Genomic DNA, 27,661 nt, shown 5'->3' with positions numbered 1-27,661 from the left:
GCCCTCCCCGGCTCTCCCCTCCCCTGGCAGCATCGCGGGCGGTGTCTCGTCCGCGCCCAGCCGGCGGGAGTCGGGGGACGCTGTCCGTCTGTACGCGCTGCACGGCCCCGACATGTTCCAGCTCCTGCGAGGCTTCCTTCTGCCGGCGGCCGCCTGCGACGGCAACAGGGATGGCGAGTCCCGCTACGCCAGCCTCTTCCGAAAACTGGACCTCAACGAAGACGGGAGGGTGGACATTGCCGAGCTCCAGACGGGCCTCCGGGCCATGGGCATCCCTCTGGGGAAGGAGGCGGAGGAGGTAAGCGCGGCCCGCCGCCGAGCGGCCGCGGGGCGGCGAGGCCGGGCGGGCGCGGCCCCGCTCAGCCCGGGGGACGGGGCGCGGCCCGGCGCGGCTGCAGCGCGCCCGGAGCCGCTCCTTGATGGAGGCGGCCCCGGGCCTGGCCTTTTCCTTCCCCGGGCCGCAGCTCCAGCGCCAGGGGCCGTGTCGTACAGGCACGCCCCGGGTTGTAGGGCAAGAGTCCCGAGCGCGTACAGCTGTCGGCGGCTCCTCTGCCAAGTGGGTTTACTCATCATGTGTGGACTTTTGACACGCTTTGACTTCTTATTGAGTGATACTCGATAGCACCTTCCTTTTCCAGCACGAAAAAGGGTGGTAATATACATCTTTTGTCCGCCACTCCACCCATGCATAATCTAGATCAGAGTAAATTAGGGTTTGCTTTGGGCAGCAGGTAGTGTAACCTGCATAGCTGGAGGTTGCAATTTCAGAACTAGTTATTTAAGCTAGACTCACAGACATGGAAGTTATTCTTCTTGGCATGGACTGTTGTCAGATATCGAGGCCCTTTATTAGAAAATGCACTCTTGTAACAGTGGCTGTGAAACCGACAGTGCCGAAACTCTTCGTGGTGTGGCTTCTGCAGTGATCATTTGGACTATTACCTTCCTTTGTCCCTTGTATCAATGCTGTGACCTCAGAAGTCAGTAAAACTTAAGTCGTTAAGCATTCCAGTGTGATGCTGACTTACACTAGCAGGCTTGACCTGTTACCTAGAAGAGAAACTTCTGTTTCCTAATTATTTTCAGTAATCCCCAGGGATCAGCATATAAAATCACTTAGAACACAATTCTGTGGGCACAAGTGTTTGCGTGGTAAGGCAAGTCTGTGCTGACAAGACACACATGGGTTAATTTAGGCTGAGCAGGTACTTGTCAGAAGTGTGGGGGAAGTTACTGTTGTAACAATTCTGCTTGTTTCAGTTTAAAGAATGATTCCAGGGCATTCCTCTGCTGTACCGGTACTAGCTGTTGCATACTTTCTGGAGAAGGCGCAGGAAAAGGAACTTACATTTCAACTCCATTGTTAAAAAGTATCTTGGGTCAATAATTCAGTGGTCTTATGCTGACTGTGTGACAGTTTTTCCCTGTGGTCTCGTTATTTCATCTCTGTTTTGCCTCCTTCTGTTATATTTAATTCTCTGTTTCCTATACTTAAGAGAAAAGTATCCAACAGCCCTCTTAAGTTGAATGGTGTTTATTCAAGATTATAAATGAAAGCACACTTTCACTTCAGTGTTGCTGCTGGTCAAAATCATCTTTACATTAGCACCTTTTGTGTTCTCAGGCTTTCATAATTAAAGGAGGAACAGGTTGGCCTTTTTGGTTATCCATGAGAGTTGTCAGTGTTCAGAGCATGTTAGCTATGAACCCCAGTCACACATTTTAGACACATTGTTGTAAACCTGTTGTACCAGTTTGACTGTAACACTCTGGGGGTTTTACCTATATTGAACAACAGGGAAACGGGTGACCAAGTAATTTTCTGTTATTTAACAAAGGTGGTCTTCCCACATAATTCATTGAAACCCCTGGCATGCTGCTGAATATTTGAGCAACTAAGAATTGAAGTTCTAAGTTCTTTCTCAGAACCAGTGATCTTGATTAGTCGTGCACATCTGAGTAGGTGTCAGATTATTCTCAATTGCTTCAGGATAAACTGAAAGGGATGCCCATGAAACAGATAGACATAAGCTAGACAGACCTGGATGTAATACAGAGCAGGAACTGTTGCCTTAGTTGTTAAAGACACACAGAGTAAACAATATAAACTGTGAGTCATCTGCTCATTTGAGAGAGGTGGAAGAATTGTGCAGGGAAACTTCTTTGTGCTCACTGTTTTACACTAGGGTGGGCACAGTTGGAACTGGACACTAGAGTAGTGCTGTGTACCTGTTAATAACTGGACTTCTTGTAATACGAGAGCCCCAGTAAGTCTTGCCTTCTGCCTTTTTGTGGCTAATCTCCTTCCTGTACTTTCTTGCAGCTCAATGCTGCCTTCTCCCACTTCAAGCTCTAAAGTTCAATTAATTTTTCTTACTGCTTGGTGAAAAGGTATTTTATTAATGAAGTCAGATCATCATATTTGGAGAGGTAGAAGTAATCTTTCTTATAATTACTAATAACTAATGAGTAAGGAATTGAGACAGAAATATTATACAATGAGGCAAAGTGTTATCTACTGAATTGCTCAGCCCTGCTAGCATAGTGGCACCATGGCATGGGCAGAGCTTGGGATATCCTAGAGCAGAGTCAGTTTTGGTGCCTCAGGGATGCATCAGAGACTCAAGCCTCATTATGTTTATGCTGGTCTGTGTTAGGTTTTCAAAAATCTCTTGCAAGGTGGCTTCCAACACGTAGGATGAAATCCATATACCTGGAGTGCTGGCCATTGTCCTTCTGAGCTGCACAGCTGCTTTCTGGCTAACTTGTGGAAAAGGGACTGTTGGAATGTTCCTGGGTTTCACTGCAAAGGCAGTTGGTTGATCCAAAGTTGTACCACCTTCACACTATAGTGTTTGTGCTACTAGTACTGTTTTGCTCTTTTGTCTTTAAGTGCAGTTCCTCTCTAGAAGGAATATGCATGTTTTAAAAAGAGACAAAGCTACCATCCATTTGAGTAAGAGACTACAGGTATGCACCTTCCATTAGCTGTGAACCTGTGTGGTAAGCTTTGGAGGTGGCTTGCATCTCCCTTGAAGGAAGATAAATTTTTCCCCCATAGCTCAACCTGACAGAACCTCCTGACTGTGTTCTTCTACTTGACCTGCCTTTTGGCAGTATCTGACAGACAAGAGTAAATGACTGGAAAATCTGGAATGTGTGCTGCTTTGAGGCTGCCAGGGTGACTCCTGTTTCATATTGTAGGATATTACCTGTCAGGAATGGGTAACTTTGCAAAACTTTGCAGAAGATTCCTGACATGACGTGTCATTATCTAAAAATGAGGAATTCAGGGTGGTAACTATCAAATGTTGCTCTACAAGCAATATTAACAGCTATTGTACAGTGGCTTTGATAAGCAGGGACACAAAATAGATGCTGGGATCAGATCACAAATGATCTCATGCTGTGTCTTCTGAATGCCGTGAGTCTTGTAGGCGGGAGCACCATAAATGGTGTGAGTGGTTGGATGAAGTACTATTTTTGTTCATCCTTTCCTTCTGCTGCCATCAGTCCTTGCAGTAAATCTGTAGGAGGTGAACCCCATATTTCAAGCTTCAGTTTGGGATTGGAACAGCCAAATAGTCAAAATCGGGTGCTATTTATACATTGAGTTCTGGACTAGGAGTAGGAAGACATTACTGAAATGAATAACTACATTCTGGAACCAGTGTAATCTTATTTGGACTAACTCTCTTAACATTTTGACATAAGCCTTTGGCTACATTAAAGCTCTTTTGGATAAAGAAACAGTGTGAAGAGACACCTCTGTGTGGTGGAGACAGGGCTTAATGAGACTAAATTCACAACAATCAGACTATTGTCTGTTTAGAGTAATTGACTGTTTCTGAAAATTTGAGTCCAATCATGTATAAAAATAGAACACTTGAGGTATGTTTCTGCATTTAAACCACAGGAAATTGAGAATTCTGCCAAGTGAGGCAGGCCCCTGTGCTGTGTTCCACTGCTGTGTCTCAGCATGGGGATGGGTGAGAGCAGCCCAGGTGTGGATTGTTTCCTTCTGTGCTTTTCTCTGGCCTCTAAAACCTGCAGCTAGATAGTGCTTCAGAGCTTGAGCTTTCCCTAGCAGTTTTTAGTCCAGAAAGCACACACTTGTTTAGTGACTGAGTTAAATATGTCCTTAAATATTTCTCCACTGCTTTATTAAGATTCTTGCACTTATTTTAATTTTGGTAACTTCCCCTATGTGGCAAAATTAGAAGGGTAGTAGACCAAGGTAACTAAAGCCTCCTTAATCACGTTGTAGATTGGCTAGAAACAGAAGAAACAGTGATTACTTCGGCAACTTAGAGGAAGATACATGGGTATCTTGTATCACACTGTATCTACTCTTAGAATTTCTCATACCTGATACACACCTCCACAGTCTTAAAAGCTTCAGTACTTCCCTGTGTCTGTGTCATTCTTTATAGGAATTGAAGCTTTCTCTCACCTTAAGAGTTTACCCAAAACCTGGTATTATAGATTTAGAGTAGTCTACATATTCAGCTTTTTATCAAAACAGATGTCATGTCATGTGATTGTAGAAAACTGGAACCATTTAGTTCCTTTAAACTTCCCTTTCCTGGTCATAATAGATGTGATGATTATGACTGGTTATGGGGACTTAATTGTGAAATACCACACATATCTTCAGCCATGTGTTCAATTAGTAAATTTGAAATTGAATGTATTCATTTTACTTTGCTTCCATTGTAAGCAAACATGTAAATCATTATTTCATTTCTATGTATACAGCTTCAGAAGCTTTTAACTGATAAGTGCTGTAGTCTCCAAGTCTCCATATGAATGAGCAAGATGAATCTTAAATTTGTTTTCGTAACACTTTAAACATCCAAGGAGATAAAAGGAATTATTTTTTAATACTAACATGATAGGTTTTTTCTTGAACAGTGACAGAGTACAGTGAATGATTAAGTCTTCCTCCTGTTGCTGCTAAGTGCAAGAATGCCAAGAATTCCCAAATATGGGAAGCCTCACCTCTGAGACCTCTCTTAACTGCTGTGTTGAAATGCTTTGCTAAATCCCTGTCCTGAGACAGCAGTGTGTCTCAGGTGAACAAACAAGGCAGACTGTTAAATCTTTTGAAATTGCTATGGCTGGGACGCCTCAGTAGCAAAATTGTCCTATTTAATGGGAAAACTCAGTCTACCAAGTATGCTCAAAGTCAAAAATACTAGTGTAACTTGCAAAGAATGCTGAATGAAAGTTCAAGGAATAGTTTGTATCTTCCATGTATGCTGTTTCAGATTCTTGAAATTTAATTCATAACTATGAGTTGAGAGAGTTTACCCAGGTCCTGAAGGAGCAGCCTCTGCGAGGCATTTTGGGAGAACGTACTTGCACTTGAATCTTGTCCTTTTTTGTCTCGTTTTCTAGAGATTCTGTTATCTGAAATGGACCAGGGAGAAGATCTCTGCCAGTGCTGTCCTGTCTCAGGGACGAGCAGTGCTTAGGACAGGGAACAGGAAGGGGAAGCTCTGTAGCTGATAGCAACATCTGCTGCTGTCAAGGGTGCAAGTCTGGAGTGGGGGGCTCCTACTGTCTGTCTGTAGCAGGTTTAAAGGGCCTGCTTGGATACTGTTCACATGTTGGTAGTATCCTTGGGGAGGCAAGAGAGTAAAAATGAATGCTGAATTTGGACAAGTTGAGAGGCCTTTAGAGGCAGTGCAAATTCCAGTTTTACTCAGTGCTGTGCTGGATTTCTGGAGATGGAGTGTCAGTCTCGTTCATGTGTTATGGGGCCCACTGGGCTATAATGCTGTGTGAACACATCCTCAGGCCCTGTCCCTTTATGCTGGATTTATCTCCCAACTGATAGTTTGACAAGGCTGACTTTAATAATCTTTGCTAGTGATTTTGGGTTATCATAGTCTGCAAAAATTTGTGTAGTCTTAGCAGATATAAATAGGAAAAAGACTATTGTCCACTATGTGTCCAGTAAAGGGAGAAGTGTTGTGTATACTTATTGTGACTGATTTTGGCATCCAATATTATTACAGCTGAATAACTGAAAACTGTAGACTGCAGAGCTATGTGAATGGCTAAGAAAATACTTAAGAGGGAAAGAACTGAAAAAGGGCAAAAAATATCATGATTGGTTTTATATATAGGAACTCTGATTTTAAAAGCAAATGTGAAATCTGCTTTAAAAGCAAATGTGAAATAGGAAGTGTGAATGTCTAAAGACATGATGATGTTCTTACTGTGGTGCTGGAGTTCTTTGCATGCAGCATTTGTATTTTGGAACTCCGGTAGCAGATTGCAGGACACATAATTGCTACTTGCAATTGTACCTTGAAGTGCTGTTTTATGCTTGGGTCTTGTAGAGAGCATGATAGGAAGGAAGTAACTTCTTGATGAATCACTTCCTATTAAATATTCTTTATATTAATTAGCTGAAATAACAAGCTAATGAATAATTGGTAATCCTTGTACTCAGCAGCCCCACCTTCTATGCACAGTTCAGTTTTGTAAACAGAATGTGAAGGCTCATGCACAATACACAAATAATGATACTAAATAATGTTAAAATTAGACTGCGAATTTAAAAGAAAAGTCTACATAAAAACATCAAGATTTCTAGTGTATTGCATTCATTATCTTTACTTTGTAGCCATGAATGTGTTAAAGTTCATAACTTTGGCACAGAGCAGTCTAATAATTCATCAGGACACTTACAGAGAAGGGTAGGGAGTTTTTGATGTGTATATAAAGCCTATCTGTAATTCTTTCTTTTTAACAGTCCTGCTGACTTACATTTCCACACCAAATACAGAGGTCTTCTGACAGAGTAGGAATTCAACACTGCAACGTGATTTATATAATGGAGAATTAAAAAAAAACCCCAAACCTTCAGTGTTCCAGTCTCCTTGTTGCTTCTTCTGTTGGTGTTGCTTGGTTGTGCAGGACTTGGAAAGTAGTTGTATTAACAAAATATGCAACAGAAAAAGAACAAAAATAGAATTATGAAGAAAAGAGGAGGAAAGACAAAGGTGACAGTGTCATGACCAAATAGACTAAAATGCTCCTGTGCTGATCTGTTTGTGTCAAGGTCTGTAGCATTAAAAAGAAAGATCACAGAATCATAGCATTGTTTGGATTGGTAGTAACTTTTAAAAGGTCTTGTAGTCCAATTCCCCTGCAGTAAGCAAGTCTTCAACTATATCAGGTTGCTCAGAACCCCACCCAGCCTCACCTCAAATGTACCTAGGGGCGGAGCATCTGCCAGGCTCTGGGCAACCTATGCCAGTGTTTTACTGCCCTCATAGTAAAAATCTTCTTCCTTATATGTAATCTAGATAGACAAAATAATTAAATTTAAATCCATTACTCCCTGTCCTATTGCTACAGACCCTGCTAAAATGTTTGTCTCTTTTAGAAGCCACTTTAAGTACCAACAGGCTGTAATAAGGTCTCCTTGGAGCCTTCTCTTCCTCACTCTGAAAAACTCCACCCTTTCCTCACAGGCACCTCACAGGAGAGGTGCTCCTGCTCTCTGATCATCTTTGGGACCTGCTCAGGCCCCATTGCACCAGGTCCATGTCTTTCCTGTGCTGGGGACCCCAGAGTTGGATACAGGACAGATACAGGTGGGGTCTCATGAGGGCCGAGTAGAGGGATGCAAGCTCCCTTGAGCTGCTGGTCATGCTTCTTTTTCTGCAGCCCAGGATATGATTGACTTTCTGGGCTGCAAGCACAAATTGCTATAGCTCGTGTCATCATCTAAACTGTCTTCCTATATCTGTCAGTAATTAACAATTCTTTATGTGGTCATCATATCATTTTACTCAGTCAATTATCTTTACTGCTTGGGGTTACAGTTTTTAGACAATGAAAAAAGAAATGGTGCACTTTGAAGAATAAACATTTGGATCTGAGCCTTTGTAAAGGTGAGGTGATCCCACAGTAAGGCAGTAACAAGAAATGGCAGGTTTTATGTGGCAGGCCTGCCAAACATTGTTTCCCAGGACTTGTGAGTGAGTGTTGGCACCTTGGGTTGGTTCCTGCTCTATTGTAAGCATGCCTATTTTAAAATGCATCCAGTTCTCCTCCATCTGAGAAGCTGGCACTGGCAGAATGACAAGTGGCTGTAATTATACAATATCTGGTAGTATATTAAATGCAGAAGAGCAGAGCTGGATTCAGTGTTGAACTGAAATGGGGAGTGATTGACTGCTGGAGTAGTTTGTGGGTGGAGGTTGTGGAATCTCCTCCCTTGAAAGTGTCCAAGACTCAGTTGGATGTGGTCCCACACAGCCTGATCTAATTAGACCTAATTAGACATGCTTTGAGCTGGGGTTAAGTTCAATGGACTCCAGAGGCTCCTTCTAACTTGAATTACTATTGGATGCTGTGAAGGGGCAGTTTGTACCAAGGACTTAGTGTGCCAGGCTCCCCACAGAATCCAGAGGCGTCTTCTTATTGGCTGTGCCTATGGAGTATGGAACCCACCAAGAGGAAGTTTCTGCCCACCAAGGAGAAGACAAGTTTCTTTTGGTGTTCCTCCTAGTTCCACAAGATTGCAAATTACTGATTTTAATCTGAAACTTTAACACCCACATTATTAGTTGACTTCACAGACAGCAAGAGGCTTTTGTTTGCATGAGCTTTTAGATTTGCACTGAGAGAAAAACACATGTGCCATATGGTTTTGTTCCCTGTCATTCCTGTTCTGCTTCACTGAGAGTGGCTGAGACTGACTTGAAGTCTGGAAAAATAACTGTCAAAACAAAAGTAGGAAATGGAGAGTAAGTTTGTGCTTACCATTTTCTCATTGTTGGAATCCACTTCTTTGGCAGATGAACTGAAAGGTGCCCCCCGCCAGACACAGAAATTTCCTGCTCTCAACTTCCCAGGAGTTCCTGCTTTCTTTGGCTCACATCATCCTCAGCAGTGGAGGTTTTGCAATTATAATTTAGTTCAAGTTTTGTTTTCTGTGAGTCAGAAAACCACTTTCCTTGTTCTGCATTTTGGTTTGTGTGGTTCGGGTAGCAATAGGGAACAGTAACAGTTGGTGTTGAGTAGAACTCACACATAGTGCTTACAGGTGTCTCATAAGTCACCTCAGGCAAGCATGGGAGCCCAGCAGGACACTCAGACCCTGCAGCAGGAGGTGCCATGAGTGGAGTAAAAGGTGGCTTGAGATTGTGTGTCTTTGAGAGGGGACTCTTCAGACTAGAGTAATTTTTAATGGTTGGGTTTGGTTGGTTTTTTGTTTGGATTTTTTTTTTAGTTATTAATCTACTAGCCTTTATTAATTTCCTGTTAGAAGGTTGTGGTCAGGACTGTATCCATAACTATCTATAAATGTAAACTAACTTTTTTTTTGTAATGGGAAATTCTGAACAGCTCTAACCATATTGGTATAAGCATGAAACTGAATTGATGAGTATATCCATCTGTGTTGACAGGTTATTAATAGAAATTACAATCAAGATGGATTTTATGACTATAATAAAAACACTCTTTTTCAAAGCTGATACCAAATAATAGTTATCTGAATATGTGGTATCTTGAGTTGATTTTTATTGTGCACAACTTGCTGTATTATGGGAGGTAAATAATTTGCTAATTTCACTGTGGCATACCACATAATTTTGCTCCATTTCGTTGAGAAATCCATAATAAAATTATAAATTTTGTTTTTTTGAGATGAAATTTTAAAATATGTTATTTTTTGTATAGGAATAGGGAAGATGAAAGAGGTAACATAAATGTATTTAGACATCTTTTTCATACCTCTGCAACAAATACACCAGTTTTCTGTTGCCTTTGTGTTTAGTTTTTGTGGCCTAGAACTTGTTGGACTTTGGTCTTTTGAGGACCTCTGCTAATTAAAGAGGAGTAAACAAAATTAAAACCAGATTTTGCAGATTAGAACAGCCATTCAAATCTTGTAGAGGGTTACTTTATTCAGAAATTACAGTTGCACAAGGCAGTTCTGCTGAATAGAAGATAGGTGGAAGAATTTTTGGCCAGCACTTTACATGGGAGCTGCAGTGCTGCGGAGCTGCAGTTAATGAGTGCTGGCAGGTTGGTCTCCTGCCTGCTACTGAGTGCTGCCCCCCTAGGATTTTGCACATTTAGGGAACCCACAGGGACCAATGTCCAAAGGAGGGGATAAGACATAATTTTCCCTTAAATCTTGTGTTCTGGAGCAGGGTTGTGGGCTGGTTTCCCTGCTGGCTCCCTGCACACCCTGCCCGAGGAGGTGGCAGCGCTGTGGCCTTGGCTCTCTGTGCCCAGAGCTGCGGTGTAAAGCCCAAGCTCCTAAACCCTGCAGAGCTTCCCTGGGCTTTGCCTTGAGCACAAGCCCCAGCAATTACAGGCTGCTCTAATTGCCCTTCTCTAACAGGAAGATTTCACACGTGGAGATGGTGAAGTTTCCTGGCCCGTTGCTGGTGGAGAAGTGTCTGCCTGGGCTGTGTTTGAGACTTGTTTCCTTCAGTCCTGGCAATTGCATACCATGCATTCAATGCATAGTTAATTTTACATGAAGTGTTTCTATCTGCAGGACGGTTCCTAGGAAGCACATGCAAGAAAGGAAGATAAATGTGTTTGTATTTGTTACAAGTTTATTTAAAATTGTAGCCAGGGCTTCCGTTTGAAGCAGAAAGCTCTGTTCTCTTGAAACTGCAAGTGCCAGTGGGGCAAGATCTTTGTAATTTTTTGGCTAGCATTTAAAGCGTTAATTGATGTTTGTATTTTTTATCTTTACAATTAATAATTAATAGACCACTTTATTAAGATGATAGTCAAGGTTCGTCTTTTTTTACTGAAAAATTTAATGTACAGGAAACTCACAGACTTAAACTTGTTCTCTCTTGGGTTTTTCTCCTGTCCCCCATGTCTTCCACAAATTATTTAATACCTGTAGGTATAATTTACCAGTGCTGGTAAGAAACCTTAAAATTTCTGCACAGAAAAGTTATGTAAATAATAAACAATGCTTTCTTAAATATATATTTACTGCCAAGTGTTTTCTCTCCCTATACAAATATTGAGTATGTTAAATTCTGAAAACAAAATTGTTTTGTGACCTGCTGTAATTTGGACAAATAAAATATTCATTTTTTTCTCAATAGAAAATTTTTAAAGCTGGGGATACTAACCAGGATGGACAGCTGGATTTTGAAGAATTTATGCAGTATCTTAAAGAACATGAGAAAAAGATGAAACTGGCATTTAAGAGCCTGGACAAAAACAACGATGGTATACCTCAATTTATTTTATTTGTTCAAACATTGTCTGAAGAAAATGCATTAAAAGTAGTGTAACTTGTATTTGTCTGACTGGAAAAAAAAGTTGTGAATATGAAATCCTTACTACTTTTCCTTAACATTATCATAATTAAAGTTTGCTATAGATAAAAAAAAAAAAGTCTTTATTCTTTCTATTTTCTGCAAGTACACTGAACTGGGGCTCCTTGTTCCCCAGATGGAGAAACTGTGAAGAAAGTTCTGACTATTTCTAGCTATTAAAGATGAACCAGTTTTTAACTAACTGTATATTTGCATCCCATTTGCTTCATCCCTGTAGTAGACATTGAAAATACATCATCTGTGCTAAGCTGATTTTTAAATCATCTTTGCAATTATTCAGCTGTTGCAATGGGCTCCAAGGTGCTAAGTTTATTAAGATCCACATTTTAAATGTGTCATTATTATTTTAATGTTTCTAGGAAAAATTGAAGCCTCAGAAGTTGTCCAGTCCCTCAAGATATTGGGTATAAACATTTCAGAAAAACAGGCAGAAAAGATCCTGCAAAGGTCAGGATTATATTCTTTTTTGAGGCAGCTTAATCTTCCTTGTATTGTTAATTTCTATATTTTTCTATTTCAGAGAGGGAGATATATGTGATTATGACTTTGAAAGGTGTTGGATTGGAGCATTTGGTTCTGGGAGGAGAATGTTACTTTATTTCTCTGTAAATGTTGTTGCTAGAAAGAAGCACTGTATTATGTTTTTGAATGGAATAGGACAGATGCACTTGGATAAGAGAAGCATAGTATTGAAAGGCCAGGGCAGATTCAGCCTTGAAGCCACTATATGGAATTTACAGTCAGTTGTTATTGATGTGATAACCCAAGTTAAAAAAGTGGTGGTGGGGGGGAGGGGGAAGAAAAAACAAACAGAACAAAACCTCACCATTACTATTTCCTTATATAATTTTGTTCAATTTCTTTTCAGTATTGATGCTGATGGGACAATGACAGTAGACTGGAATGAGTGGAGAGATCATTTTATGTTTAATCCAGCTACAGACATTGAAGAAATAATTCGATATTGGAAACATTCCACTGTAAGTTTAACTTCTCTTTTAATCTAGTGCAGCTCTCAAGTTCACCTCTGCTGTGTTCATTTGTGCTATTGAGTACAACAGCTTCACACTTGTTATATTTCAAGCATATCTGTATTTGCTTTTTCTTTTCACTTCTTGCTCTCCCATTTACAAGCAGAACTGTATCAGATGAGTTCCTTCTGCACGAACAACGTCATCTAAACTTTGCAAATAATTATCAAAGTAATATAAGTAATTCTTAGGACAGAATCTTCTTCCTCTCTTGGAGATATTTCACAAAAAATAATAACCAGAATATTAAATATTTTTCTTTGCATATTACAGTATGATTTAATTTGTTGAAACAACTTATATAGACATTTTATCTGTTTCTTATGTTGAAATTAGTATGTGCAGTTATATAGTATCGTTATAATTATCATAAAATCACTGATGTCCTGACTGGTGATTTTCTGTGCACATCGTGCTCTTTTGTGTCATATAATTTAATTTAAACATACAGAATATACAGCAATAGGTTATCCACTGTGCAGAGACATTTTTAAAGTTTTAATTGAATGGGGCTGTTAACACCTAAGTGACCAATTTTTAAGAATATTAATAAAGTAAGTAAACCAACAGTAATCCTGTTTGCTAAATATCCTTCCTGTAGATTATTGGAGGAAATAAAGTAAGGTTAGATGCCTTTGAATATAGTGAGACCATTTATATCTCCAGGGATTAGTCAGCATTTCCATAATAAAAAACAGTTTATGAGATCTAAGAGCTCTGGGTGTTTGAAACTGCACAACCTCAGCTCAGGAATGCTTGCCAAAAGGCAGTTAGCTCCCTGTTTGCTGAAGAAAGCACTTGAAGCACTGCTATGAGGTCAAATAATCCTGGTCCCAGCTTAGTGGAAAAAACAACTTGACTTTAATAAAATGCTCCTTACTATTATTAAACATAAGGTCTGTATTTTTCTTTTTTATTATGGAATGTCATTAGTTGCCCCCAAGAAACAACTGAAGGAGTCTCTTGTGATCTTAGTGTTAGTCAGCTGATGATCCAGTTATCACAGCAGGCAAAATCCAGCAACACAGCTGGTCTTTGAGATAAGAACAGATGTGAAACCTCCCAGTCTAGCTGGCATTTACAGACAGCTCTTACAATTCTGTTTTTATTATATAATTGCTATCAGACTCTTCCAAGCAGATAGGTACAATGGCATAGAATTATTATGGTAGCTGTGGCCTTTTTGTTACAAACACTCTCAAATTTATCTTTTCTTTTCCTTAGTTGTGTTTAGGTCTTGGTACACACAAAGTTTAAACCCTGGTAGATCTGCATAATATCTCTTAGAACACTGAATTTATGTTTTGAGAGTTTTGATTGATCTTTTCATGTTTCCATAGTTGAGCAACTGATGACGCCTCACTTTGAAACCTCAAATGCAATAAAGATGAAAGGATTGTCCAATTAATCTGTTCTGTGTTCAATATCCAGAATAGTTGTTGCTTATATTTTTTGTTCAGTGGCTATATTTACACCCTGCAATTTTTGTCCCAAATGACCAGGACAATATTCTGTCTACTAACAGGGAGAGCATGCAGCATAAATTAGGGATATAATGCCTACAATTAAAATAAATGGTAGTTCAAAGGTGTATCAGTTAACACACTTTCTGGTCAGTACTTATCAGTAATTAATACATTTTTGTTCTTTTTATACTTTTAATTTATGTGTAATAGCAGATTTGCATTATCTACAGTGTACTTTTTCTCATGTATCATAATTACAGGTCACACTTAAGGGCAAAAGTGACATGTGAGATTTCATAGTGTTGTGTCTTAGTTTTATCATTAAATCCTATATTAATGTTATTTGATCAAATCCAATGGCAATACAAACATGCCCCCTCCTTAGTGAAATGTCAAATTTTTATAGCTGAAAAAGTAATTAAATGTGTCTTTGTGTATAACTGATGATAAGAAAATCTATAAAGCCTCTGTCAAACTATTCATTTGGTAGGATAATACACAGCAGTCACTGGAAATAGAATACTCTGATATATCAGCTGTTAAAACTCTGCTTTAAAATGTTGGGGAGTGTGGGAGAAGGAGGCATCCCACATGTGTGAATAAATTACCGTGAGAGAAATCTCTCGTTAGCAACCTTAGGAGATTACCAAACTAATCCCACAAGACTGTCTGGTGAAAGGTTAGCTGCAGCATATAAGCATTTGAGCTTTAGTGCTGACTTTAAAGGACTGCTGATCATGACAGAATGTCTTTGCTTGGGCCATACTCAAGGAGGAAATTTGTCATAATTTTTAATGATGATGGTGCAGTCTTTGAAATGGTGGGTCTGTAGTGTTACTGCTCAATATCTATGTAGAAGTCAAAGTTACTTTTCATTGAAAAGCAATGCATAGTAAATTAATTATAAAATGTAAATTAGAAATACTTTTTATTTGTAACTAGCACTTTATTTGCACATTCTTGGGTAGTATATTAATTTGGAATTAGAACTGTGGATAAAACTGAGGCGATGGAACGAGATAGTTATTTGCACATCTTTGCTTTGGATTCATAAAGGTGTTGGATATAGGAGATAGTTTGACTGTTCCAGATGAGTTCACGGAGGAAGAGAAGAAGACTGGGCAGTGGTGGAAGCAGCTGTTGGCAGGAGGAGTGGCTGGTGCTGTCTCTCGAACAGGTACAGCACCCTTAGATCGCCTTAAAGTCATGATGCAGGTAGGTGCGATGTTCAAGAATTTCTTGGTTTCCAGTCTATCACTTCAGTTTTTAGACACCTGTTGGGAAAAAATTGAGGACCTAGGTCAGTGTTTAAATTGCAGAGGTCTGGCTATGTTTTGACAATTTCCATTTTTTGTGCTCATAAAAATGGTATTTTATAGATGTGGGAAAAAAATATAAGCAAAATGTTACAGTACTTGTGCTACTAAAATTATATTTTTTTCAATAGTGTATATGGTTTTGCTAGTTGATATTTAATAAATTTAATACTGAAGAGTTTTATAATCTAATCAGATTAATGTTCTGTACTGTGACTTTGGTTTTGGTTTTTTTAGGTTCATGGTTCAAAGTCAAACAAAATGAATATAGCGAGCGGTTTTAAGCAAATGTTGAAAGAAGGTGGTGTCCGATCCCTTTGGAGGGGGAATGGTGTAAATGTTGTGAAAATAGCTCCTGAAACAGCTATTAAGTTCTGGGCTTATGAGCAGGTAGGGTAATGATAAATCAAGAATGAAAATAATGCTAAATAAAGTCCTAAATCGCTCTCACTGTTTGTTATTGGCACTTTTGTATTATGTAGGACTTGTTGTTGTAGTTGGGAATTTTTTCATAGTAATTTGAGTGAGTTTCAGATTTAAATCTATAGAATACTTACTATTAGGCAGATATAATGGTTGTATTTTAAGCAGTGCAAACAAATTACAGGTGTTGCATGTTTTAAACTGTCCCTGATTCTGCATGGCTTTGTGTGGAGTACTGCATTAATATCTAGATTGTTGCAAAGTGACAACACGCAAAAACTTGGCACATTATGCTAGCTGAACCTACAGGGGATTCATTTTAAGTCAGATATCACAGTGCTATGTATGATGCCCTCATCCTGGATTTCAGAGTTATATTTACCTCTGAATCAGCTTTAAGCATCATGTTAAGGCCTAATCCTCCTTTGGAAAATGAACTCCCATTCTGGTGTATTTAAATGAGCTTTATTTTTGCTCTTTGAGGCATGCTAGTGCCTCAAGTAAGACCAAATGAGCACACAGCACATCTCTGTACAAGGAGGAGATAAAAGTAACAAAATATCAAATAAATGTGGGGATGTTGCAAGACTGAGCAGCAGATTGTGGTGCCATAGAGTAACTTCGGGCACATTATTCTTCACTCATGGAATGACAGTGTGTACAGTGCTCGAAGTGCTTCTGTGAAATTGAATCTGTGCTTCTGTGAAATCTTTCATTTTTTGATTGGACAACTGGATCTGCAAGGGAATTTGGTTCCTCTTTGTTTTCTGGAGTTCTTGGTGTACCAACCCTTGAGTTGGCTGTTTGAAGAACACCTGATGGTACTGTGGGTGACTGAGGTATTTAATATAAGAGTTCTTGCAGGGTTGAATGTTTATTGTGCTCTGGAGAATCTTTTTGGGTTAGCAAATGTGACTGTAAATGCATGAAAAACTAAGAACAGGCATGCTCTTATGTTCTTATGCTTGAAAAGACATTTTGTACTATACTCTTGCCTTTTGCAATAACTCTTACCACTCCTAAAAACCATGTGTGTTTGTGTTTCAACTATACAGTATAAGAAGATACTCACTAGGGACGATGGAAAGTTAGGCACTGTTGAAAGATTTGTATCTGGTTCTTTGGCTGGAGCAACAGCACAAACTTCTATTTACCCCATGGAGGTAAGAGAATCTGCTTCCATTGGAGCCTGCAAAATGTTTGGTTTCTTTACTAAGTAAACCCCATTTTGCTCTTGAAAATATTGTAAAAAAACTTCTCTAGTCTGGTACCCTAATATATTTTTACTTTGGACTTCCTTTGAGACTTTCAGTGCTAGGCATTTTAGAATATATTAAGTTCTAACGGATCTTGTAATGTTTTGCTTTATAGTATTTTTTAAAACAGTATTTAAATAAAACCTAATGCAAGAAAAAAGATCATCCAAGAACATTTAAAATTCAGCATGTATTCAAGCATTTTATAAATTGGGCATAAATCTGTTTCCTGCTATATCTAAGCAAGGAATAGTCTTGTCTGGACAGAACTGAAGTTCTCTTGTGTTATGATGGGAACATGTGTCTGATAAGGGGAATGGTGTGGGGGAAGGATGTAACAGCTACAGCTCAGGCTGGGTGGCTTGGCTGCTCTTTGCCCTGTAGGACATAGCTGTAGGTGGTACTACACACTGCAATTTAACTTATGTTAATGTATTAATTGCTTCAGTGTAACTGTTACACACCATTTCACAGAAACTGCACCTATTTTCTTTACTGCTGGTTCCCCAGAAGGTTTATAATTTGTCCAGATCCTTGTTGGAATAGATGTTGGAGCTGGGACTAAACCAATACCAACATCAAGTTTGGTAGAAATGGCAAATGTAACCTAAATAGTTTTTTCATGGATAGGAATGGAATGGAACTGTTTTCATTGCTGAAATAATAATGATCTCTCTAAAGAGCATTCTTGCTGTTCCAGAGGGTGAATCCAGCTGAGCTGAGTACAGAGATGGGTTAAAATAGGGAAGAACTGAAACATGTTGTAGATTGTCTGGATTACACTGATCAGTGGAGACAAGGGAACTGTTCTACAATATCTTCTGGTCTTCCTCACAAAAATATGGTACTGTCCTGGAAGTGGTTTTAGGATGTTTCTAAGTAAGAGAGAAAAGCCAAGTGTCAGGAAATTCCTGAGAAAAATGCAGTCTTATGAGGCTTTAAAGTAGACCAAATTGTTGCTCAGGAAACATTCTCTGTGGTTTTTTTTGGATGGTGTTACTAATTTCTTTGTCCTTAGATGCAGTACAGACTTGCTTGCCTTATTAATCAGGTGCTGGGTTTCAGTTGTGAGACATAATTATTCCTTACATTCCTCAGCTACCTCTCTAAGTGTCATACTTTTTGAAATATTTTCTTAATATGCTTTAGTGTTCCCAGACCAGAAGTATCATATGCTAGCATGTTAGTACTCTCACACTGAATATTGCCTTCAAGTTGATCAAATAACTGCCTTTTTAAATGAAGACTATAAAGCTAAAATGCAATTTTAAAAGGCTAAGAATTTGTAAGCAAGTGTATAGTAATGTGTGGTGCTTTGCACTAAGCACAGAACTTGAAGAAGCTTGCTGCTAACAATGCTTTTCAGTAATCAAAAGAGATTTGCAGCACCAAAGTACAAAGCAGTTCTAGAGAATTCAATAAGCAGAGATCAACTGTGTATCTAAAATAGATTAATAAATAGGTATGTAATTAAGGCTGCTATTTTTTTTCCTTTTAGGTTTTAAAGACCAGATTGGCTGTGGGTAAAACAGGGCAATATTCTGGGATGTTTGACTGTGCTAAGAAGATTTTAAAAAGAGAAGGTCCAAAGGCCTTCTACAAAGGCTATATTCCTAATATTCTGGGTATAATTCCTTATGCTGGCATTGACCTTGCTGTTTATGAGGTGAGTTTAGATCACTGAATGCAGGTAGCTGTCATTAATTAATTTACAAAAAGCGTAAATATTTTTTAGAATGTTTGTATTATTGTACTATTACAGCTGGTTCAATTTTAAAAAGACAAATGAGAAGTTCCACTGATGTTAGTAGACCTCAGTGTTTCTGTTTGCCCCTCTTGAGGAGTGCCTGGGCAGATAGGCCCTTCCATGCAAGAGAACCAAGCAGGAATGTGCTATGAGAGGATTATGCAGACCTTGGCAGTACTGCAAGCTTTCACACTTACCTAACCTTGTTAGACTGGGACATACCCATTTTATAGGAAATATGTGCCTTTAAAAGGATATTCATATTATGATAGTTTATACATTTTTTTGCCAGTTGTTAGGTTTATGAGTTGATTATATTAACATGTCTGTGCATGTTACCAGAATTCTTTCTGGCTGACACAGCTTTTCTGAGGAGCTCGAAACACTGCTGTCTTTCCAGAGAAACTGGCACCTGTTTCACCCACCAGCAATGCTGAAAGTCTTTTATCTACTTTAGCTAATACCTCTTGCTTCAAAGTGTGCTAAATAACTCAAACACACCGACTAATTTTTTTTCTGGTCTAGAGAAATCTTTTTTTGACACTGCATTAGCCATCACCAGAACTGTTTGAACAAACATTTTCAAAACTGTATGGAATTTATTTCTACAGTTTACATCCTTGTTTCTGCATGGGATGATGTGCACAGATATGTGAGCTTTCATTGCACTTTGTGGGGTGCTGAGTTGTTTCCCTTCTTCTCTCCCCAAAGTATTACAGATGCATGGGCCCTATTCTGCTGCTGGACCTTCTAAGGATTTCTCTTCTAGGTACTAACTGTTGTAGTCTGGTTGAAGCCCTTCCCTGTATGCTAAGGTGTTTACCTGTGCACTTGAAGCATGTCTGACTGGCCCAGTGAAATTGCTGCTTTTCAGGATTGAGTCCTTAGGATTTGTTATGAATAAAGAAGCACTTGTTTACATTTTGAAGGCAAATCTCTTATTGTTTAATTTTGTACCTTGGCAGCTCTTAAAGAGTACGTGGCTAGAGCACTACGCATCGAGCTCTGCGAACCCAGGTGTTTTTGTCCTGTTGGGGTGTGGCACCATTTCCAGCACGTGTGGGCAGTTAGCCAGCTACCCCCTCGCTCTTATCAGAACACGCATGCAGGCTCAAGGTGAGTTCTCTTTTCTGAAAATGCTTCTGTGTAGTCCCATGAAAATTGTATCATGTGGGTTAGGTCAAGCAGAGACATAGGAATGAAAGAAAAAAAACCAAATCCAACAACTTGGAAAAACTAGACGTAGCTGGAAAATTCTTCTTAATGTTGGTCCCTTCTCCCTCTTACCCCCAACACTGTTGTTCTTCATACTCAATTTAAAAAGCAACATTTCAAGAACTGGTGCTTTGTATATTCTGAGAGCCACATTCCGTACAAGACTACCAGACACAGCCCCTCTCATAGTCTGGAAGCACTCTTCTAAACTTTAAAATGTTTTCTAAATTTTAGAGATTAAATGATAAGGCTTGAATTGTCTTGTGAGGGTAGACAGCAATGTTTGCTCTGTAGGACATTTCATTAGCATAGTTTCATAGTTGAGGTTTTTGTTTGATAGGTTTCTGCACAGAGTTAAGGATGGGAGCCTAGATTTCCAAAGGAACATAGGTGGATAATGCTTTCCACTGGGATTTAGACACATGGATATCTCCCAAATGTCTGGGATTAAAAGATCTCTTCAGGGGACCTGAGATAGTAGGCTCATGATCCAGGTGTTTGAGACCTGCTCAAGATTGTTAATATTACTAGAACTGTTTTATAACACATTATCTTTTTGTTCTAGCCTCAGTGGAAGGAGCTCCACAGCTAAGCATGGTTGGTCTCTTTCAAAGAATTGTTGCTACAGAGGGACTCCGAGGACTTTATAGGGGCATAGCACCTAATTTTATGAAAGTGCTTCCAGCTGTCAGCATCAGCTATGTTGTATATGAAAAAATGAAACAGAATTTGGGAATAGCTTGAAATGAAGAAAAAAGGTGAGAGGCTTCTAGTGCTGTTGGAAACACCAGAACAATAATGTTTTCTCAAGTAATCTGCTCTCACAATTAGAGACAGACCTTTATAGAGAGATGCTGAGACTTCCACATTTGCCCTTAAATGGGAAGAAACTTCTTAAATTTTAGTTCACCATTTTTAAACAGATACCTATATTGCACTTTAAAATGTCACAGAGTTGAAAAAAAAAAAATCCAGAAACTGTCTTTAAATCAGCAGTATATTTTTATTTTTAGGAAATCATGCATATTTTACTTATTGGGTATTTTATATTAGTCCTTCCAAAATGTGTATTTGTCTTGGATGAAACCAAAGGTAGGCAAAGTTTATACTGCCTTGATACTGAATATATAAAAGTGACTTTGTGTTTTGTCATGCTGCCTACACTCAAGCAATTCACAGGCGACGTTTTGCATGCCTAGAAGTGAGCACTTTTGTTCACAATTTTTGAAGACTGAATGTTAAGTTCATAAGAAATAGTATCTTGGATGCACACAATGATGGAATAACACATTAAAATGTAGCCCATCACCTTTGTCTTCAGGCAAACATTTTTTATTTTTTATTATTTAAAGAGCCTGAGAAACTGCTGTTCTGCAGTGTTGGAATACCTCAAATGATTTACACGGTATTTTTGTAATACAATCAGCAATTTTGATAACTTGCTTCACTGGACCTGCTTTTCATTGCACTTGTAAATGTCAGCACCATTAACCATGGCAACATTTGGGTTACAGCTGCATGTTTTAATAGGATCATAATACAAAGGAACAGAAAAAATTTGGATGTTAGAGCCATTCCTACAAGTGCAAGTTGCTATTTAAAAACAGGATGGAAGATCCAGTATGAAGCTGGTTGTAATTGCTGTACAGCCAGTGGCAGAGCTGTTCATAGCTCTGGGAACAGGAATGCTTGTCATTTTGGACTCTCCATTCTTTCCCTTATTCAGAGGGCTACATCCACTCTGTGCTTTTAGCCAGTAGAGAATTGCATTATTATGTAAAGGTTTTTTACAGTTTTGTCCTGTGAGATCAGTCTTCTGTGAACATTGGCTGTGGGTGTGAAATTGGATAATAAAATACTGAAGTGTTTTGTCCAGGTGACCAAGTGGCAGTGCTGAACTCAGGTGCCTATCAGATTGCTGTTCATGTAGCATGCAAAGCATGCCTACAGACCTGTTAGTGCTTGAGAAACAGCTCTTCCTCAGAAAACAAAGCAGCCCTTCCTCAATGCAGAACATTAGGTATTTTCATGTACAAGTCCTTCCAAAGTGACTTCCTTTTTTAGTTTTTTTTGTGTGTGTGGAGGGGCACACAGTTGCCTTCAGGCCTGAACACTGAAATAGATTAACAATTACTACCAGACTCATTTGTTAGGCTTTTTCTGCTTTCTGTAATGTGTACTGTCTTAATCTTGGTAAATTCGAGATTATACTTACCTTGACCTTCTAAAAGCAACTGCTCTTAGACCACTTTCTAAAATTGGATTACTGAAGGAAGAATTTTATGCTGTTAAGGTCATTAAGGGTCTTCTTTTTAATTCTTTCTTTTTTGGGCAGGCATGAGGGGTGCATGAGTTTTGTTTTTTTTTAAGCAGAAAAACAAGCAAGCAAAAATAACTGCCTGAATCTCCCTTGTTCTACATATGCTTTGGGCCATATTTCTCAAACAGCAATCACATGTAAATTTGTGTTCAGTGCTTCCATGGCTGGTGTTTATTCTCCATAAACTGATACATAGCAATTCCATAAAATCTGTATTATAGAATTTTTTATCACATTTCAGAAAATGGCAGCTCTAACTGTATTTTGGCCTTCCCTTTGGGGAAATGTTGGACTTTGCACTTTAAAAAAAAAAAGTCATTCTATTCAAATAGTTTGTCTATAATGCCTTCCTGATCTTAATTTTTTTTTTTTTTTGGTTTTGCCAATATCTTTGTACCTTTGTGGGATTTGTGAGATCAGTTGCAGGTAATTTTGACTGTGACCAATGAGCAAATGTATTGTGCGTGTGATGTAAAGATGACTTTAGCATTTCTATCTTCCAGACTTGTTTCATTTTGTTTATAGTGTGCAAGTGCCATAAATCATGGTGATCTTTTCAAATGTTGAAAACATGATCTGTTTCAGATTTGATTTTTCATCATGTGCCTTGATGATGACTGTATTCAATTGTGTATTCTTTGTCTCTTCAATGTATGTTTACCTTTCTAGCTCCATAAAACTACCAGTTTCTAATAAATCTTTGTTTCCTTATCTGGTTGGAGTGTGCTGATGTGTTTTTTTCAAGGTCTGATAGATGACACTTCTTTATTGCATTACATGCATAATACTCCATGTAAAAAAATGGAGGCAATTGATCTAAAAGTAGGTTTCAGACTAGACTGTGCTTTGCTATTACACTGATACTTGAAAACAGTTTGACAATTGTTATCCTGTTTACAACTGTCTCATTGCTTAATAGAAGACCATGTGTTTAATATTTTTGCTGTTTATGGAACAATATTAGCCAATAATTTGCTTCTGTGTACATTGCGTGACAGAACTCTTAATAATCAGGGACAAACAGACTTGCTTGTATTACTGCTGATCTTGCTTTGTTGTTAATCTTACTTGTTAGCTAAAGGATCAATATAAAGTCTTTTCAAGGTAATTGACTTAATTTACTCTGGATGTGTAGTATGGCTATGTTACTAAAAGCTTGTTAGCAGCCAGCTTTGACAACTCCTTTTGAGGTTTTCACACCAATCCTTCAAATGTTAAAGATAATTGTAAACAAATTAGGGGAAGCTTTTCTTGTCTCTGATTGCTGCAAATACAGTTCTTTTAACATAAGGTTAAGAAGTTTTAAGTAATGCAAGAGGTAGATGCCCAGTGTATGATTCCTAAGTAAACAATTTGATGTTCAATTTGACTTGAGGCAGAAATGCTTTTAATTGCAAATGCTCTGCAAGAAGAGCCCAAAAGGGAAAGGAAAAGATTATTTGTTTTCCCTTCAAGATGTATGTGGAGTGTGATGGCTATTCAGTATCGTTGACACTAGAAAACTGCAGAAATGGCATGAAATCTAAAATAGTGCTGCCAGTGTGTGTCTTTCCCTCTTGATTGTGGTGTGTTTCCTGGTAGGATATGCCTGCTGCAGAGGGGGCATTCCTTACACCAGCCTGGGCCCAAGCTGCCTGGCACACCTGCTCATGGAAAAGTGAACTCTGTGTGCTGAAAGCCACTTGGCAGCTTTCCCTTCTGGGAAAGCAGCTAAAGAATGCCTGGTGCCCAGCCCTCCCAGGTGAGACTGGGTGTGGGCCTGCCTGGTGCCCAAATTAGCCTTCAGAGGCCCAGGCTGAGGTGACTTCTGTCCTTTCCTGCCTTGCTTCACAGCTCTGAGCTGGCTGCACTGCCGGTACAGGCAGGATGTATTGGCAGCTTTCTCTTCATGCCTTTCTGATTTTAAACGGTTGGATAAGGGGTACAGGAAGAAGTATGTTGCAATAAGTGCTATTGCCATGCATAAATTACTAAAATATCAAGGATGTCTCAACCTGCAGGCTATTTGCTGTGCAAGGAAGTGTGGTTTTTAAATGCTTCCCCTTCTGATGTCAGAGATGTCTTGAGAATGGCTTTTAGGACTCGAATTAAAATGAGATACTGATTCTAAACTGTACGTTGTGGAGAACATAATTGATGAGAACTGCATATTTAACACAGTGATTGTTTGAATATTGACAGTCTTGGTGTGTAACTTAGGACTAGCTTCTAAGACCTCTTGGTATCTGAAAATATGAGGTGTTATCTTTTTGTCTATATTTGTCCAGGGTAAAAATTGTCTGTGTTTTGGCAACTAAATAAATGCTTGAGTATTTTGTACCTAAACTCTTACACATTACATCTGCTTTGCTAAAGAGCTAACAAAGAAGTCTGTTGAAAACACCCATAGTGTGTATATTCATATGCATTTACATCTATTTATGTATATAAATATATACATATTTTCTTCTTTGCACCAAGTTTGTGCATCTCCTTTGTGCAGCAGCTGGAACAGCTTCCAGAATGGCCTTTTACTTGAACACTCTTGGAGCCTGAAACTGCTGTCGCTGCAGAGCTTTCCCCTGTGAGCTCAAAGTAGGAGATTGAGAAGTAAACGCTCTTAAATAATGTGTCAGTGGTACTCATGCTAAAATCCAGACCGGTTTGTCTCCCCCAGACTCATGTGAACTAGAATATCTAGTGCTCATCCCCTTGAAGTAGGTGGTGTCAAAAGCCTTGGCTTGCAAGGTGGGAGTGCAGTAGATTACCTTTTGGATGGATTCTCCTGCCATTTTAAACTAAGCCTTTCATTAACATACTTGCCCTGTAGTTTAGCTCTTGCTGAGGCTCTGATATGGAAGCACTCACGTTTTCCCTTAAGCAAATGCCATGGGATTTAAGTGTTACTAACTTGTGTATGAACTACTGTCTTCTCCAGCCTAAACACTCCTTTGGGCTGTTTGCAGGAATCATGCAGGCTCGGACTGCATTCCAGCACTGCCATCTACTGTCCTGTAGTAACACCCATTTCTGATGGCTGTCAGGCTCGACCTTGGAGTTCATTCCCTGCGCTTACCTTCACAGCAGAGGAAAAGCAGTTTATAACAGTGCAGGATAAGCCCAGCTAAGCCATGTTTTTGTCACAGAAACATGGAATCTACTGGCTTGGAAGGGAACTATTGGTTTGCTGTTGGCCCTAGCATAGGTCTCTGTGATGGCATGTCCCTGCAACCTTCCCCATGCCTCCGTACCATGTGTGTTGCAGTTTGGCAACGGGGTCATTTTGCTTTCCCTAATTAAACAAATCCCTTAGCTTTAACTGGCTTGCTGTGTAGCTGCAACAGCCTCTGCCTCTTCCAGCAGTTCCATTTGTTACAGTGATGCCACTTTTACAGGGGATTGTGTATGTTTGCTCCATCCAACCCCACTAGGTTAACATAACAGTTTCATGGATTTTTAAGCCCACACTCTTAGCTCCTTTTATGGCCTCCTCTGATAACTGCAGGTCAATTAGCTTCATTAAATTGTTTCAGTGTGTGTCTGTAGCTGTCACATTCATTCCTTCCAGTGTAAAAGACCTTTCAAACTGTTGGGGCTGGGCAATAACTGTCTACGTGAGAAGTTCAGAGGCTGGGGTGTTTTAATAGGACTTGCTTTACAAATAGGATTTCTAATAATCTTGGTGGTACAGATTACTGTCTCAATCCTGGCAGTAGTTCTGAAGCCATCCTTCTGAAAATAGATGCATATAAAAAATGTCACCTTTGCACAATAAATTCTAAAGCTAGCAATTCAAATTCTGTATGTATCTCAAATGCAAAGGTTTTTACTATCAGCTCAAAGATGGCTTGCAGGATACAGAAAAGAGCTGAATTTTAGAATTCCTTTCCCAAAATTGTTGCTTCTTTTTTCTCACTAGCTGGACAGATTTTGCAAATGCTTCAGTAGGCAAGAAGGATAGAGATAGAATTGCAAATTTTGGTGGTGATGAGGAAGGGTATCATTCTGACTTGTGCATCTCCACACTGATCTTGTTCATAACAGAAGTTCTGAAATTATTCTCCATGGCTTAGGAAAAGGTTGCACAGTGTGGGTGGAAAGCTCTTGGACTCCCCAAAACTCCATGACTTGCTCATACAAAGCCTTCTGCCTCTGGAGTGGCAGTAATATGTAGCATATCCTCGTTAAGTGTCTGTACTAATGAATGAGTGACAAGTGCACACACCTGATCCATCTGCCACATAAATGTTTAATTTTTCTTTTGCCAATCAGACAGAGTTTGGCAGATGCTGTGCAGCAGAAAAAAAGCGGCAAGCTTGGTGTTGCATTTCTCCACAGGGAATTGGTGCTGGAGTAGGAGCATTTCTGAATCAGTCATGACACTGCCATCCTCTTGAAGTTAATTTGGCTTAGACATCAAATATTACTCACTGGTCCCTTAAGGAGTATCTGATTTCAGTTTGCTTCTCCAGTTGCTTTTTCTACCCTAGAGAAAAAATGGATAAAGGAAGAATTTTATTGAGTATTGTCACTTGTTCCTGCAGACTTGTACTCGATGTCCATACCTTGCTGTGAGGCATTTGCTGGGCTGTTACCTAATGGCACTCATTTCCACAGTATGGCATTTTGATGGGAAATAGTGTGATCCTGCAGATAAGAGTGTCTTGCAGATGGAGATTTTCATCTCAGTTCTGCTACTGATCTTATATACGTCCTTCCCCAGCACCTCTGTTATTTTCTTGTCTTGTAGGTGTTAAGCTCCCTGGGACTACCATCACACTGTGATGGTTCAGTGTGTAGCCTCAGGTCATGCTATGATACAAAAAATATTATATCAAAAATATTCTATCAAAAATATTCTATCAAACCAAATATTCCATCAAAAATTAAGCCCTTGGCCTACAGCAGTGCTTGTTAAAGTATCATACACTTTATTGACAGAGATTTTTCTGTTGGTTTGATGATTAAGATAATACCACAGTGTGAGAAGAAACCTAATAGAAGCAGGAAACCAATCATATTCTAAAAAAAGTTGATTGCTAAAGCTGCCTGCTGGTATAAATTAATATTAATCTTAGAGACAGTCTTTCATCTCTAAAAAGAAATTTGGCTTCCTTCTTGATTATTGTTTTTAGCCTTTTCTCCCAGTTTATTTTTAATTAGCAGTGGCGTCTTGCACCCTAATACAACAATCTCTAACACTGCCAAGTAAGGAGTGTATCTATCTCTCTCTCGGAGAACACTGAAAACCCACTGAACTACAGTGCTAAATTCTGGTTTTTAAGACGAAGAGAAGTACCAAACTCCAGGGCCCAGTGTTTTTACTGCCTTCTCTCACTGGAAGTACCCTCGGAGGGATCGAGGGCGTGTTGTGCTCTCTGAATTAGCAATTAACATTCGGGTTTTGCGCAGGTCTCCATGCAGGAGCCCGTCAGTGCCGTGCCGGGGAGGGCAGTGCCGGCAGCGGCCGCCTCTCGGCTCCTTTTCTTCGGTTTTTTCCTGTTTTTTTCTGTTTTTTCCTGGTTTTTCCTGGTTTTTCGCTGCGTTTTGCCCCGCCCGGGCG

General features: G+C 39.3%; 1 protein-coding gene across 2 annotated transcripts; it reads left to right on the top strand.

Moving 5' to 3' along the window:
- The first annotated feature begins 8 nt into the window (after positions 1-8).
- SLC25A24 (solute carrier family 25 member 24) lies at positions 9-22,830 on the top strand. Of its 2 annotated transcripts, XM_021547021.3 has the most exons (10): positions 11-298; positions 11,109-11,235; positions 11,705-11,792; positions 12,214-12,325; positions 14,899-15,057; positions 15,396-15,548; positions 16,637-16,744; positions 18,336-18,503; positions 19,550-19,700; positions 20,365-22,830. In XM_021547021.3, the coding sequence occupies exons 1-10, from the start codon at positions 113-115 to the stop codon at positions 20,541-20,543; spliced, it is 1,431 nt and encodes a 476-aa protein (XP_021402696.1). In that variant the 5' UTR covers positions 11-112; the 3' UTR covers positions 20,544-22,830. The 2 variants fall into 2 exon arrangements, with proteins under 2 accessions (XP_021402704.1, XP_021402696.1); XM_021547029.3 differs by lacking the exon at positions 15,396-15,548 and having other exon boundaries at positions 9-298.
- The last annotated feature ends 4,831 nt before the right edge of the window (positions 22,831-27,661 follow it).

The sequence above is a fragment of the Lonchura striata genome, chromosome 9 (genome assembly GCF_046129695.1).
Source record: "Lonchura striata isolate bLonStr1 chromosome 9, bLonStr1.mat, whole genome shotgun sequence".
Lineage (NCBI taxonomy): Eukaryota > Metazoa > Chordata > Aves > Passeriformes > Estrildidae > Lonchura > Lonchura striata.
Note: the sequence above shows the minus strand (reverse complement) of the source record. Positions and strands in the feature narration are given on the sequence as shown.